This window comes from Vulpes lagopus, chromosome 4, assembly GCF_018345385.1.
Source record: "Vulpes lagopus strain Blue_001 chromosome 4, ASM1834538v1, whole genome shotgun sequence".
Lineage (NCBI taxonomy): Eukaryota > Metazoa > Chordata > Mammalia > Carnivora > Canidae > Vulpes > Vulpes lagopus.
This window is the reverse complement of record NC_054827.1, coordinates 112,214,258-112,228,554: the sequence shown is the minus strand read 5'-3', so window position 1 is coordinate 112,228,554 and position 14,297 is coordinate 112,214,258. Positions and strand designations below refer to the sequence as shown.

Below are 14,297 nucleotides of genomic sequence, written 5' to 3'. Positions count from 1 at the left end.
TTTTACTCTCTTCATGTTTGTACTACAAAGGCTCCTGCTGGTTTTCTCTGGGTTACTTTCCCTGGGAACATGATGAAAGATATTGTGAAGCTCTTTTTCCCAGGAGATCAATAAGATTCTTCAATGAATGGGTGCCACTGGCTCATGGGGCATCATGATATATGGCTAAGCCTCAGTGTATGCAACTGTGTTCATACAACCTTCAGGACCTGACATTGTCTATGGGTGTCCACGTGAGCAGCATCCTAAATATGTTGCAGGATTACTTCTTGCCTCTCAGAACAGCAGACTAGGCCTTAAAGTCAATCCCCTCTTAAGAAGGCAAAAGCACTTTCTTGTGGCTCCTTTTCGCCAGCTGGTGCATAGTAGATAGATGTCTTCTGGACCAGAGTTGGGTATGGGCAGTGGGTGGCCTGAAAATCTCAAGTCCTCAGGTGTCTCTCTGTTCCCATGGAGTTCTTCATTTCAGCTCAGGGAGCGCGCACCATGGATTAGAGACCAACAGTTCCAAGGCTGGAACTGTTCCAAGCAAAACCAAAATGCATGGAGGAACTGATGCGAGTCCCAGCATGCACTTGGATTCCCAGCATGCACCAGGATTCCCAGCAGCAGCAGTAGCAGCAATAGGTCAGGCTGGTCGGCTGGGCAGAAGCTGGGGGCTGCTCTCCTGCTCCAGGAGAGACACTGTTCTCTCGTGTCCACTAGCGTCCTCATGGGACATGGGAAGCACCGGGTGAGGGGGCATTAAGCAAATGTAGGCGCTAAAGCGGTTGTATAGAGCAGGGGACAGGAGTGGCCTGTGGGCACAAGAGCCAGGTGGTAACCCTGGCACCTCTGGACTGAAACTCAGGGAATCTGTTCCCAGGTTCAGAAGCTGTTTTGTGCAGGGCCTGGATTCACAGATGAGAAGGGGAGGAAGGGTCAACATGCTGAAGACCAGAGAGCCTGTGGGTGCCAGTAGGGCACTTTGGGGAGGCCTTCAACTGGAGGAAGGGGGCTGAGCATTCTGCATGGGGCTGTCTCCTGAGCTGCTCAGGCCTGCCAAGCCTCATCTCCTCTCCCTCCGACTGAAAGAGCCACTGTACCCTTGCAGTGCCCACCTCTTTCTGTGAAGGGCACCTGGGACATTGCTGGTCTACTGGAACCATGAGAGGAGTTGAGCTGGGCTTACCATAGAGTAGGGGGGACCCCAGACAGGTGCCAGGAGGTGGGGGATGGGAAGGGCTTTGGGCAATGGGCAGACTGCAGGAAGGAAGAAAGGAAAGACAAAAACCCACTCTCTCACGAATCTTCCGTGAGCCAGATGCTATGACTCCCACACACTTCACCAGCCCAACAGCCCCAGGGCACAGATGCCATGGGCCGTAAGACAGGTAAGGAAACAAGTGGCCTGCCCATGCTGGTAGGGAGACAGACCGGAAGAATCAGGAGGAAAGAATCAGACATGGCCTAAAAGTTGGGCCTCTGTCCCCCATGGAGGGAGAGGGACACTGAAGTCTTGAATCTCAGGTGTCTCATTACCATTGAACCAGGGCTAAGGGCTCCCCTTTCATCTCTGAGCAGGGACCCTGGCGAGTGTCGGCACTGTGAGTAATCTTCCTATTACTATAACCAAAAGGGGTGATTTGTTCCTGAACCAGATCTAACTTAAGGGAGAAAATAACTGAGAGCCTCCTGGTGAAAGCAAGGGGAATAAGATACTTCCAAATGATCACTTTGGCATCTGAATTGGAGAGCTCAGGCCTCCCCCTGACTAGGTCTTGCTGGGCTTTTGCTTATGTCAGAGCCTAGGACATTGGAGTGAGAATTTATTTGGCTCATAGAAAAGGCTGAAGGAAGAGTGACAGCAGGTACTTTGACTCAAATGACACCCAACTAAAAAGGTTGCCAATCATAAAGAGCATGATATGAAGGGTACTCAAGTTCAGTGCACAACCTGTGCAGTTGTATGTGGTGACCCTGGACATAACTTTCCTAGACAAAGATGAGAGAAAATCCCCTCAAGAAGCACAGAGACAATTTCTTAGCTCAGTGGATGTCCTAAACCCTGCAAAGACCTAGGATCAATCAGATGGACAGACCTGAGTAAATACATTTGCTTTCTGGTGTATCACAATGGACAGAAGGGCTATAAGAACATATTTATCAGTTCCAATTTGCTTTTAAAATAAACATCATCAAATTAAATAGTATGTTATAATTATACTATTAAGTCTTTTATATTCTTAAAGTTTGATCTTGAATGTAACTTTAATATCATGCTTCTTAAATTCAATGACAGTTGGCCTTCGAACAACATGGGTTTGTGTGTGGGTCTGCTTATATGCAGATTTTTTTATGCAGATTTTTTACAGTTTAGTATCATAAATGTATTTCCTCTTCCTTATGATTTTCTTTCTTTTTTTTTTTTAATTAAGTAAGCTCTATCTCCATTGTGAGGCTTGAACTCATGACCTGAGATCAAGAGTCTCATGTTCTACCGACTGAGCCAGTCAGACGCCCGTCCTTATGATTTTCTGAATAATGTTTTCTTGTCTCTAGCTTACTTTATTATAAGAATACAGTATATGATACATATAACTTACAAAATAAGTATTAATTGACTTTCTGTTATCACTCAGGCTTCTGGTCAACAGGTGGCTATTACTAGTTAAGTATTTGGGTAGTCAGAATTTATATGCAGGTTTTTGACTTTGCGGAGGCTGACACCCTTAACCCCCCAGGGCTGTTCAAGGGTGGACTATAGTTCCCTGTTCAAATCTGCCCATAGAATTTTCGGTTCTGTCAAGTCATGAAGGTGTGATTTGTATTTGTACTTATAACCCTGTATTTTCACTCCCTTTGAAAGTGTCCCCACCCCCCACCCCCACCTGCCCTGGGGGTAAGATTTCACTGAAACATAAACCTCTCCACTCTAGGGGAAGAGACAGTGTCAGATCATAGGTCAGAGCCTCAAGCCTACAAAGTGAAGAATGGCAGTAAGATAGAAAAGAGGCTGAATTTTAAGTTCATGACTTTCTAACCCAGGAGTTTAGAGAAATCTACCCAGCACCATTGATTGCTGGAAAATTGGATGTGAGATGTGATTAGAAGAGAATGTCTCAACCTTAGCGGTGCATCAGAGTCACTGCGGTAGTTAACAAAAAAATTTTTAAAGGTTTTAAAAAATATACCAGTGTCAGAGTCCCTCTTCAGACCAATTGCATCGGGATAGGTCCAGGTGGGGCCCAGGTGTGGTGCTTGTTACAAGCACCCAGCTGATTCTAAGGAGCAATGAGGATTAAAACCTAAGAGCCAGGAAATGTCTCTGCAAATGTCAGCAACAGAGGTGGGGAGTATGCTGGCGCTTTTTAAGTGGATCAGAATAGGATAGCCCTGCTTTTTCAACCACTAAAAAAATCTGCTTTTCCTAAACATTGGAGTGAGAGAGGGGGAAGGGGAAAGTAATCTTTATTAATGCGTCTTGGGGCCAGGTGCTGTACATAAATTGTTCTTAACCCATACAGCAGTTTCTAAGCCCTGGTTGCACACTGGACTCATCTGGGCAGCCTTAAAAACCCCCGTGCCATGGCCACAGGACCATTTCAATCAGAATCTTTGGAGTGAGTCCCCAGGCATCAGGATATTCTTAAAGCTGAGAACCAGCACCTTTGACCCTATTACAAATGAGGTCCTGAGAGCTTGGCTAACCCCTACTTCTAGAACCTCTCTCTGTTCTGGTTGCCCTGAAGTTCACCTCCTGAGTTAAGACCAACACCTGAGAATATGTTCAAGAGGGAGCTTCTGATTTAGTTGAGCGTGTTGAACAAGTGAATGAAGACCCCAGTTCTGGATTTGACTCCAGAGGCGTCGTCAGGAGCTAGGCAAATCCCTCAACTTTTCTGTGCCGCAGTTTCAGATGGGGATAACTGCCAAGCTACCCACAGAGCTGTCTGGGAAGAAACAGCAGAGCCATTCCCCCTGCTGACTGAGGACTCGGAGCCTCACTTGCTGGAAAGCATACATAAGGTCAGACGCTGACCCCAGTGGAGGAAAAGAGTGAATCACAGTCACCCCCACTGCCTGTTTACATGGAGCATTTCCTGTGTAAGTGCCAAGTGTACAGCATATTTATATGATGTAAGCATGTATTATTTTGCTCACATATATTTGCATATATATTATTTACATATATATTAATTTGCATATATGTTAATATACACAAACACAAAATCTTTCTTTGTATATGATGTAATGGCTATTGGAAGATAGCTGCCTGGCCCTATTTGTGTGGTGGCATCTGCCTTCCCCCAGGATTCGTGGCTCTGATTCTGCCTGTGTCATAGGAATGAAGCCCTTTTATGAACGATTCTGGGACAGAGGCTGGGGTGAGGGTGTGGGGGCAGTGCAGAGAGCTGCCCCCAAGCATATGAGCTTGGAGGTAACAGGGCATCAGTTCTCTTAAGGGTGGTGATCTGATGAGATGAAACGTCCTCATGGCCACAGGCCTCAAAGTGTTCAGGGAACACAGGTAGATCCTCATCATCTCTCGTTCTGGGGGCCATCTCCAATTAGAGGACTTCCCAGACTCCTCACCTACCCCACAAGCTGTTTGACCCATGGCTAAGGACAGAGACCCCAGAGTGGTGGGTGCCAAGGGGCAGGGCACTTCAAAGTCACAGCTGACCCGCAGCCGTGAATCCTGGAGCTGCGGGTGGCAGCCACTGCCTGTCATTTCCTCCAGGGCAAGAAGGGGACCCAAATCTCACCCAGGTCCAAGCCGGGAGGGGCTTTCCTGGAGAGGCTCTACAGATGCAAGACCAGCCCCCCTCGGAGTTACCCTCCCAGGGCCTGTGAGGTAGGTACCACCGGCTCTACCTCATTTACATCCTAGCTCCCCCACTTCTTGAAATTCACAAGTTTTGAATTTCAAAGGAAATTCAAGCATATTTGGCATTTGACTCATAGAATGACCATTGACTTAACACAAAATGAACTCTCAGTTTAATTACTTGAACTTTGTTCTTCTAAAGTGCCATGTAGAATAGACTCTCTAGAGATATGCGCCATGATTGTCGTATGGCTTCTACACTGATGCATCACTGTGTACCCCTCCTTCTCCGTCTGAGAAGCCTGGGCCTCAGCTGCCTTTGGTCACCTCCTCCTGCTTGTGGCCCATTCTGAGGATAAAAGTCCTGTGCCCCTCCTTCCCCTGCCTGTCCCCCCATGGCCAATGAGGGGCTTACCTACATTGCAGTGCTGGCCAGTGTGGCCAGGGGGGCACAGACCTATGATGTGTCCCTTCATCTGCTGGCAGGTCCCGCATGGCTCCTTGGCAAAGGACCTAGTGGGGGCTGCAGCTCCCAGGGGGACGATGAGCATCAAGAACACAGACCTCGAGCTTGGGGTATAAGGCCCATGAAGCCTACGAGGCTGGCTCTGGGTGAGCATGTTTCTAGGGACTCTATTCCTCTTGAACACCTGGTCCTAGCATCTCACTGGTGTCGGGGGAGGCTCTCTAGACTGGGAAAGGTTTCTTGGCCTAGAGGGAGGTACAAGGGATCCCAAGGTAAAAAACAGAGGACAATCATCAGCTTCCTGTGCCTGGTGAGACAGGCTCTATGGTGCAGAGCAGTCACCTGTGCCAAGGTGGGGGTGAAGGCTAAAGTCAGGACCCCCAAATAATCCTTCAGAGTTCCTTAAATTGTGCAGGGTCTTAACCCTACATGAAGTCAATGTTTGGCATAGAGGTCACTAGGTTCATTCTCTCATCTCACACTCACTCCACGGGAAAGGAGTGTGAGTAGAATTTCTAGCACCATCTAAATAATCATCCTTCTCTCTCCCTGCACCAAGTACAGATACTTGGATTCACATATAAATGCTTTTGTGATGTTAGTCCACTGTAACAATAGTAATCACTTATCTCTAAGTGTGTGCTGTGTGTAAGGTGTGATACTAAGTGCTTGTTCCACATATATTTATATCCTGTTTAATATAAACAGGTCCCTGCTACTATTCCCATCTTACCGATGAGGCTCAGAGAGGTTAAGACACTTGCCCTGAGGCTGCACAGCTGGTCTGCGGTGGAGCTTGAATTTACACTGCCTCCCACTGCACTATAGCCTGAATGCCCCGAACACATTTAAAGGAAAGAAATCCTGACAGTACCTGGAATGGCTGGTGCTGACTCGTCTGTCCCTGATGGAGAAGTTGGGATGGAAGCATCATCTGTAGGGGAGGTGGCTGTTTCGGCTGTTTGGGTTTCCTCTCCTGAGTGCAAGGGGCTCGAGGCCTCGATTTCTAAACGCGCCTCTGCAGGGCGCTGGGTCTGCTGGATCCACTCAGACTCTGGGACGCTAGTGCTGATGACAACATCCAGCCCCGACGTGTGACCAGACAGGTCTCCACTGACTTCAATCCTGTCTCCAGATGCTGTTGGAATGGCTGAAGGCCAGCCCAACGCCTCTCGGCCCACATCATAGGATGTGGTTGGCTCCTCCTGGACTTCTGGGGTGGCCGAGCCCTCCCTGGGGCCTTCAGGAAAGGCTGAGGTGCCACCACTCACTCCCAAGCCTGAGGCTCCCTCCACATCGGCTTCAGGGAAGGTGGAGGTGGCTTCGCTTACATCAGGGGCACCAGAAACTTCTCCACTGGCCTCAGGGGCAGCAGACACCCCCACCGCACGCTCAGGAAAGTCAGATGTCTTGCTGCTGGATTCTGGGACTGATGACGCTTCCAGCCCAGACCCGGGGAACCCTGGTGTAGCTCCACTAATTTCCCCGGATGCAGAGGCTTCTCCACTGGACTCAAAAAGCTGAGGGGTGTGTGTCACAGGGGGTCTTTGGGCAAGTTCCTGGGAAACAGTTGGTTCAGTGACACCCTCCACGAACTCGGAAGTGATTAAAGTCACTTCTAAAAGTCCTGAGGCTTCCCCACTGGCGCTCATGGCTGTAGAGGGTTCTCCAGTGACATCCATGGTGCCAGAAAAGTCCCCACTAAAATATGGAGTACTTGATGGCTCTCCACTGGGCTCCACCAGCCCGGACTGCATCCCACTTAGGTCCAAAGATCCTGAATGGTCTCCAGACACGTCTGGTGCTCCAGAATGGGCACCACTGAGTTCCAAAATGCCTGAAGGCCCTTCTCCTGCTTCTTGGGCTGTCGGAGCCTGGGTTACAGATTCCACCAAAGTTCTGTCTACAAGAGATACAGTGGGGAAGCTGGATGGAAGTCCACTACCCTCATAGGTTCCCGAGGGCAGGCTGCTCCCAATCTCTGCTCCAGAGGATTCTCCACTGACCTCAGCAGCTCCACTTGGCAGGCCACTGAATTCTGGAAGCTGGGATGTCAACCCACTGGAGTCAGTTGCTCCAGAAGATTGTCCACTGACATCCATTGTCCCAGATGCGCCTGAGAGATCCACCTCCCCTGAAGGGAGTCCACTGAGTTCCACAGACCCTAAACCTTCTTCTTCTTTAAATGTAGTTGGGGTCACTTCGACAAAACTGGTGTCCACAAACGTAATGCCAGAAGATTCACCACTGCCACTCATGGTACTAGAAACCAGGTCAGGGATTCCAGAGGTTGTCCCACTGAACTCTGGCAACCCCGATGGCTGCCCGCTGATATCAGGGACCCCAGATGTTTCTCCACTCAGGTCAGTTATGCCAAATGGTTGACCACTGCCAGAAGGAACTCCAGAGGCTTCTCCACTGACATCTGGTTGTCCAGAGTACAGTCCACTAAGCTCAGTCACTCCAGATGTTTCCCCAGAAAACCCTGATGGCTGCCCACTGACCTCAAAAAGCCCAGATGTTCCCCCACTGATGTCAGGAAACCCTGATGGCTGTCCACTGACACCAAAGAACCCAGATGTTTCCCCACTCATATCAGGAGACCCAGATGCTTGGCCACTGAGTTCAGCTCCTGAAGGGAGTCCACTAACTGCCCCACTAATGTCCAGCTCGCTGACGGGCAGCCCAGATGTTTCTCCAGCACCACTGATACCAATAGTTCCCCTCCCTTCCAGTTCACTTGCAGAGGTGGTTGTGATCACTTCCACCAATGTGGTATCCACGAGGGAGATAGTTGGGAATCCAGAAGGAAGTCCACTAAAGTCAGGTAGGCCAGAGGATGGGCCACTCCCAAAGTCCACCCCTGAATACTCACCACTAAATCCAGAGGGGAGGCTACTTGCTTCTGGAGCTTGCCCACTTCCCAGAGTTCCAGAAGGTATTCTGCCAAAGTCCAAGGCTCCAGAAGCTGACCCAATCAAGTCTTCTTTTCCAGAGGGCAACCCACTGAGATCCTCAGCTCCAGAAGCAGAGGTCTCTAGACCCTCTCCTCCAGAAGAAAGTTCACTGAGATCCTCTACTCCAGAAGCAGAAGTCTCTGGATGACCCTCTACTCCAGAAGGCAATCCACTGAGGTCCTCTACTCCAGAGGCAGAAGTCTCTGGATGATCCTCTACTCCAGAGGAAGAGGTCTCTAGACCTTCTCTTCCAGAAGGCAGCCCACTGATGTCCCCTATACCAGAGGCAGAGGCTTCCGGACCTTCTCCAGAAGGCAACCCGCTGAGGTCCCCTACACCAGAGGTAGAGGTCTCTAGACCTTCTCTCCCAGAAGGCAACCCGCTGAGGTCCCCTACTCCAGAGGTAGAGGTCTCTAGACCTTCTCTCCCAGAAGGCAACCCGCTGAGGTCCCCTACTCCAGAGGCAGAGGCTTCTGGACCTTCTCCAGAAGGTAATATGCTGAGGTCCTCTACCCCAGAGGCAAAGGCTTCTGGACCTTCTCCAGAAGGCAACCCACTGAGGTCCCCTACACCAGAGGCAGAGGTCTCTAGACCTTCTCTTCCAGAAGGCAACCCGCTGAGCTCCCCTACTCCAGAGGCAGAGGCTTCTGGACCTTCTCCAGAAGGCAATCTGCTGAGGTCTTCTACTCCAGAGGCAGAGGCTTCCTGACCTTCTCCGGAAGGCAACCCACTGAGGTCCCCTACACCAGAGGCAGAAGTCTCTAGACCTTCTCTTCCAGAAGGCAACCCACTAAGGTCCCCAACTCCAGAGGCAGAAGCTTCTGGACTCTCTCCAGAAGATAATCCACTGAGGTCCTCTACTCCAGAGGCAGAGACTTCTGGACCTTCTCCAGAAGGCAGCCTGCTGAGATCCCCAACTCCAGAGGTGGAGGCTTCTGGACCTTCTCCAGAAGGCAATCCACTGAGGTCCTCTACACCAGAGGTAGAGGTCTCTAGACCTTCTCTTCCAGAAGGAAGTCCACTGAGGTCTCCTACTCCAGAGGCAGAGGCTTCTGGACCTTCTCCAGAAGGCAACCCACTGAGGTCCCCAACTCCAGAGGCAGAAGCTTCTAGACCCTCTCCAGAAGGTAATCCACTGAGGTCCTCAACTCCAGAGGCAGAGACTTCTGGACCTTCTCCAGAAGGCAGCCTGCTGAGATCCTCAACTCCAGAGGTGGAGACTTCTGGACCTTCTCCAGAAGGCAATCCACTGAGGTCCTCTACACCAGAGGTAGAGGTCTCTAGACCTTCTCTTCCAGAAGGAAATCCACTGAGGTCTCCTACTCCAGAGGCAGAGACCTCTGGACCTTCTCCAGAAGGCAGCCTGCTGAGGTCCCCAACTCCAGAGGCAGATGTTTCTGGACCCTCTCCAGAAGGCAATCCACTGAGGTCCTCAACTCCAGAGGCAGAGACTTCTAGACCTTCTCCAGAAGGCAACCCACTGAGATCCCCAACTCCAGAGGTAGAAGTCTCTAGACCTTCTCTTCCAGAAGGCAGCCCACTGAGGTCCTCGACTCCAGAGGCAGAGGTCTCTAGGCCCTCACCTTCTACTTTAGGAATGCTGGACAATGTAATTCTATCTTCATACCCTGAGGCCAGTCCACTTCCCACAGCAGAGGTGAGCCCACTGGAGTCAAGATCTTCAGAGGGCAGTCCACTTGCACTTTCCCCTGAGAGTTGCCCACTGGAGTCTGGATGTCCCGAAACTTCTCCACTGCCTGTGAAGTCACCACTGACTTCAGGTACCCCAGATGCCTCCCCAGAGCCTGGCAGCTCAGTCCCACTGGGCCCTGGGGGTGAAAGTGTGGACAACTCCTCCCAGGGGAATGGCTCCTCTGAGGGGGATGGCTCCTCTAAGACTGAGGGCACTTCCGTTCCTGAAGGGCCTTCTGTGCTCTCCTCTGTTGCTGTGCTGGTGGGAGGCCATGTTGGAGGGATTCCTGGAAGAAAGGAAGAAGATGAGATGTGTCTTTAGTAACTCTGCTCTCTTTTAAGCTCACTCATTCCTTCTACGGTAAAACTTTTCTTCAGAGGTATGCTCGGATATTTTCTGCTGGAACCCTGCACAGTGTCTGGGGAAGGAAGGAGGGTGGGGACCAGGAAACTGTGCTCTTTGAGACTCCAGGGGGCACCATCCACACAACCCATGCAAGTAGCAAGTAGCAGTCTGGTTCCCATGTAAAGTATTCAAGATCACCTCTCAAGTACCTCCACATGATCATCTCATTTGTCTAAACCCATGATTTTCAAAGTGTGGTCCCTGGACTGGCAACATCAGAATTACCAGCAACACCAGCATTACCTGGGAGCTTGACAGATAAAGCAAATTCTCAGACCCCATCCTAGTTCCACTGGGGTAGGGGCAGCATGTTGTCTTTTGTTTTTTAAATTTTTTTAAAGGTTTATTTATGAGAGAGAGAGAGAGAGAGAGAGAGAGAGAGAGAAATGCACATGCACAAGCAGAGAGAGGGGCAGAGAGAGGGAGACAAGCAGACCCCCTCTTGAGTGGGGAGCTGGATGCAGGGCTTGATTATAGGACCCCGAGGTTATGACCTGAGCTAAAATCAAGAGTCAGATGCTCAACCAACTAAGCCACTCAGGTACCCCCAGCATGTTGTCTTTTACGAAGTCCCTTTCCTACTTCCCCCATCCTGGAACCCTGACAATGCTGAGGCCCCTCCTGACTTTGAGAATCATTCATCCAAAGCCATCCCTCTGAGGCAGGGGAGGCCAGGTAGTGCTGTTTGGAAAAATATATGAACTTTTTCAATTCTGAGAGTGTTGTTACAGAGGATTTGGAAAACAGAGGGAAAAAGTCTCATCATTCTAAATAATCACAGTTGCACTATTTTCTTTCCATCTTGTTCCTTTGGCATTTAAAAATAACCTTGCTGGCTGAGGTGCCTGGGTGGCTCAGTCTGACTCTTGGTTTCAGCTCAGGCCATGATCTTAGGGTCATAAGATTGAGCCCCACGTTGGGCTCCATGCTCAGTACAGAGTCTGTTTAAAATTCTCTCTCCCTTTGCCCCTCCCCCCACTTCCCACACATTCTCTCTCTCAAGTAAATGAATAAATCTTAAAAAAAAAATAACCCCACCTAGCTGGGATTGGACCTTGCATGTTCTTTGGGGCTTATTTCTCAGGTAGAGAACCTGAGACAAGCAGGTGCTAGTCCACTGGGCAGGCTCACAGCCTATTCTGGCTTAAAGGTAAATACTGGAAGTGGGTGGGGGGTTCAGGATAGCAGTGGTGGCAGACAAGAGGATTTTAGGTGGAGATATATATATATATATATACATACATACCAGAAACACTCTGGGATGGCCACTTAAAATCATGATCTAACATTTCTCTTTTAAATACATTTAGGTTTCTTTTTAAAAGCAAGTCAATTTAAAGAAAGAGACATAGAATTAACAACAGTACAGATGGTTCCTGATATGGCCAAGGGTGATAGGGAACTGAAGCATGGAAAATATTTCTATGGGCCCGTTAGAGCCCCTTCCCATGGAAACTCCTACTAGTTGTTGCCAGGATCCTGTGCCAAGCCACAAACTCAAGCAAACGGGACTCGGTTGTGCTTGTCTTGCTGAGGGTGAGGAAGGTCACAGGCAGGTGTGGCTGCTGGGCTAGGTCTCTGGGTCAAATCCCACCTCACCTTCTGGCATGGAGAGACGGTGGGCTTTTCATTTCCGGCACCCAGAGGAGTGCCCAGGGTGGCTGAATTGCTTGGGAACAGTGCACTGAATGAGCAACTAGATAAAGTAGTGGAAAGCTCTGGTATACCATTTCTTCAAATGAACATGCCCCTGGGTGAGCTTTCTAGTAAGCACACACACATTATTGTGCATTGCTTTAATTCAGCCTTACCCAAACTGGGCCATATATGAATGTTCCATGGGGAAGAAAAAAGCCTTTGGTCAGATTCATTTGGAACACTTTGAATACATCAGCCCCTCTGCATTACAGCACATATTAGCGTATCAAAGGCACTGAGAAGGTCTGTAGTGAAGAAACCTGTTAATCTTTCTGTAAGCCAGCATGTCCCAAACCATATAACCACTAAACACTTTTTCTGACAAGGCTAGGGGACTGAAGCTTTCATCCCATCATGTCCCATTGCACAGGATAGATGGGGCTGGAAGAGCTGGTTGGGGATGCCTGGCCCAAAAGAGGACATAGAAGGAGGAGTGAAGCAAGGAGACAGGTCATACTTCCAACTACCCCTTTCCCCTTTCCCCTCTATTGAAGATCTTCCTAAAGAGAGATTTTAAAAGGTTAGAGGGTAACGGTGTAAATGCAGGAAGATAGAATGAGAGCCCTCTGATTGGCTCAGTGATGGGCACTGCAGTGTGAAATGAGAGAAAGAAAAAGATGGGTACAGTGAGTTGGGGAGTGCAGAGAGAGAGGGAGAGAGAGAGATGTGTTTTGTGAACAAAGGTGTCCTTCTTTCACTTGGCGGTTGTCCTAGAGGCCAGTTGAGGTGGCTGACACTGTCCACGGCAGCACATCCAGCTAGTGTCAGGGCTGGTGAGACAGAGCTCCCTTGTGGCATACCCTAGGCAGATAGGACAGACTTCAGGACATGCCCCAGAGACCTAGCTGCACAGACCTGGCAATGGGGAAGTGCCCGCTGGGCTGTAGGCTGGTTCCCATTCCGTCTGGTTTTCAGGCTCAATGGTGAAGTCCAGGATTGCAGTTGTCTCCTCCCCCATGGGGACAGCAGCCACACCAGGCCCCACCTGGGTAGCGATCCAGTCCTCCACTACAGAGGGGGTGGGTGTGCCACCTTCCTCTTCTCCTGGAGAGGGTACTGCTGAGACACCTAAAAAGAGGTAGGCTATGAGCATTCCTTCCTGCCAGTGACCCATCCCAGGCCCTTCTGCAGGGGGACTAGGGGATTTTGAGGGGTATCAGACTGGTGCAAAAACCTTGCTGGACCTCAACCCCTGCCCCTTCCAAGCTTAGTGAGATGGCTCTCATCTTCCTCAATGAGGGTTGATTGCCTCACTTGCACAATACTGATATGCACACACCATCAGCACACACACATTATTTCAGGGTGGTCCCGGATCTTCCTTCTGCAGAATGTATTACATATGTCAGGCATTGTTTAAAGGTGTTATGTAAATTAAATCATTTTATCCCATAACAGCCTTATGACACAGATACTATGATTTCATTTGCAGATAGGAAAACTAAGGCACAGAGTTAAATGACTTGCCCAGGGTCAGTGGCTTATAGTGGCAGATCTAGTCTCCAAACGCAAGCATCTGGTGCCAGACTCTGCTCTCAACTATGGCATGATGCTGCTTTTCTTGGGGACAGAAATTATGTACTAAGCATGTCTGGGTCAAATATAGGAGGCTGCTATTTAAAATCCACGAAGTCATCCTGGCACTGAGGGTGAAGGCAGGATTTATTGAAGGTGGGTAACTGGATTTAGGGGAAAACCAGCAGGTGGGCTCTGAGGGTCGGGGGATAGTGAGAGTACATGGCTAAGAATGTACTGGGAGGCTAACTGGTTCGGCTTCTGCTGTCCAGAGCAGGGAGAGTGATACTGGCCAGGAGCCTCAACACATCCTCTGGGAGGGGTTTGGCTTTCTTGAGGCTGGCGGAGTGGGGCTGAACTTCCTTTGAATTGGGTTTTAAAAGGTGACCCTGGAAGTCTGAGAAGCTGGGGACAGCTCAGGTTTTATTTTTTGTTAACTTTGTTTTGAAATAACTATACATTTGCAGGAAGTTAGAAAGACACTCAGTTTTGATGTATCATATATAAAACATGGCACAAGCCGTATTTCCATCTATATTCCAGCAGATGAAGACCTAAGGATCTCATCTGGTCAGAGCCCAGCACGGCCTTGGCCATGCCCTAGCCACACCCCCTGGTCTGTTTGATGACATCACTCTCAGAACTCTGACAGGTAATGAGGATTGACTGATGTGACAAGGTCCTCAGCGTGGGTCAATTAAAAACCTGAATTTCTGGTGCTTAGCAAAGAGTCATAGAATACTTTGACTCAAC

At 49.5% G+C, this 14,297-nt stretch overlaps 1 protein-coding gene across 3 annotated transcripts in view; it reads right to left on the bottom strand.

Moving 5' to 3' along the window:
• Positions 1-14,297, bottom strand: part of ACAN (aggrecan) — a 37,082-nt gene that overhangs the window by 8,018 nt on the left and 14,767 nt on the right. For 2 of the 3 annotated variants that reach the window (XM_041752883.1, XM_041752884.1), the window contains exons 10-12: positions 12,885-13,097; positions 6,151-10,212; positions 5,226-5,333 (exon numbers count right to left, since the gene is read on the bottom strand). In XM_041752883.1, coding sequence (XP_041608817.1) covers positions 5,226-5,333; positions 6,151-10,212; positions 12,885-13,097 — 4,383 coding nt within the window. The remainder of the gene's footprint in view (positions 1-5,225; positions 5,334-6,150; positions 10,213-12,884; positions 13,098-14,297) is intronic. The other variant, XM_041752885.1, reaches the window with a different exon arrangement.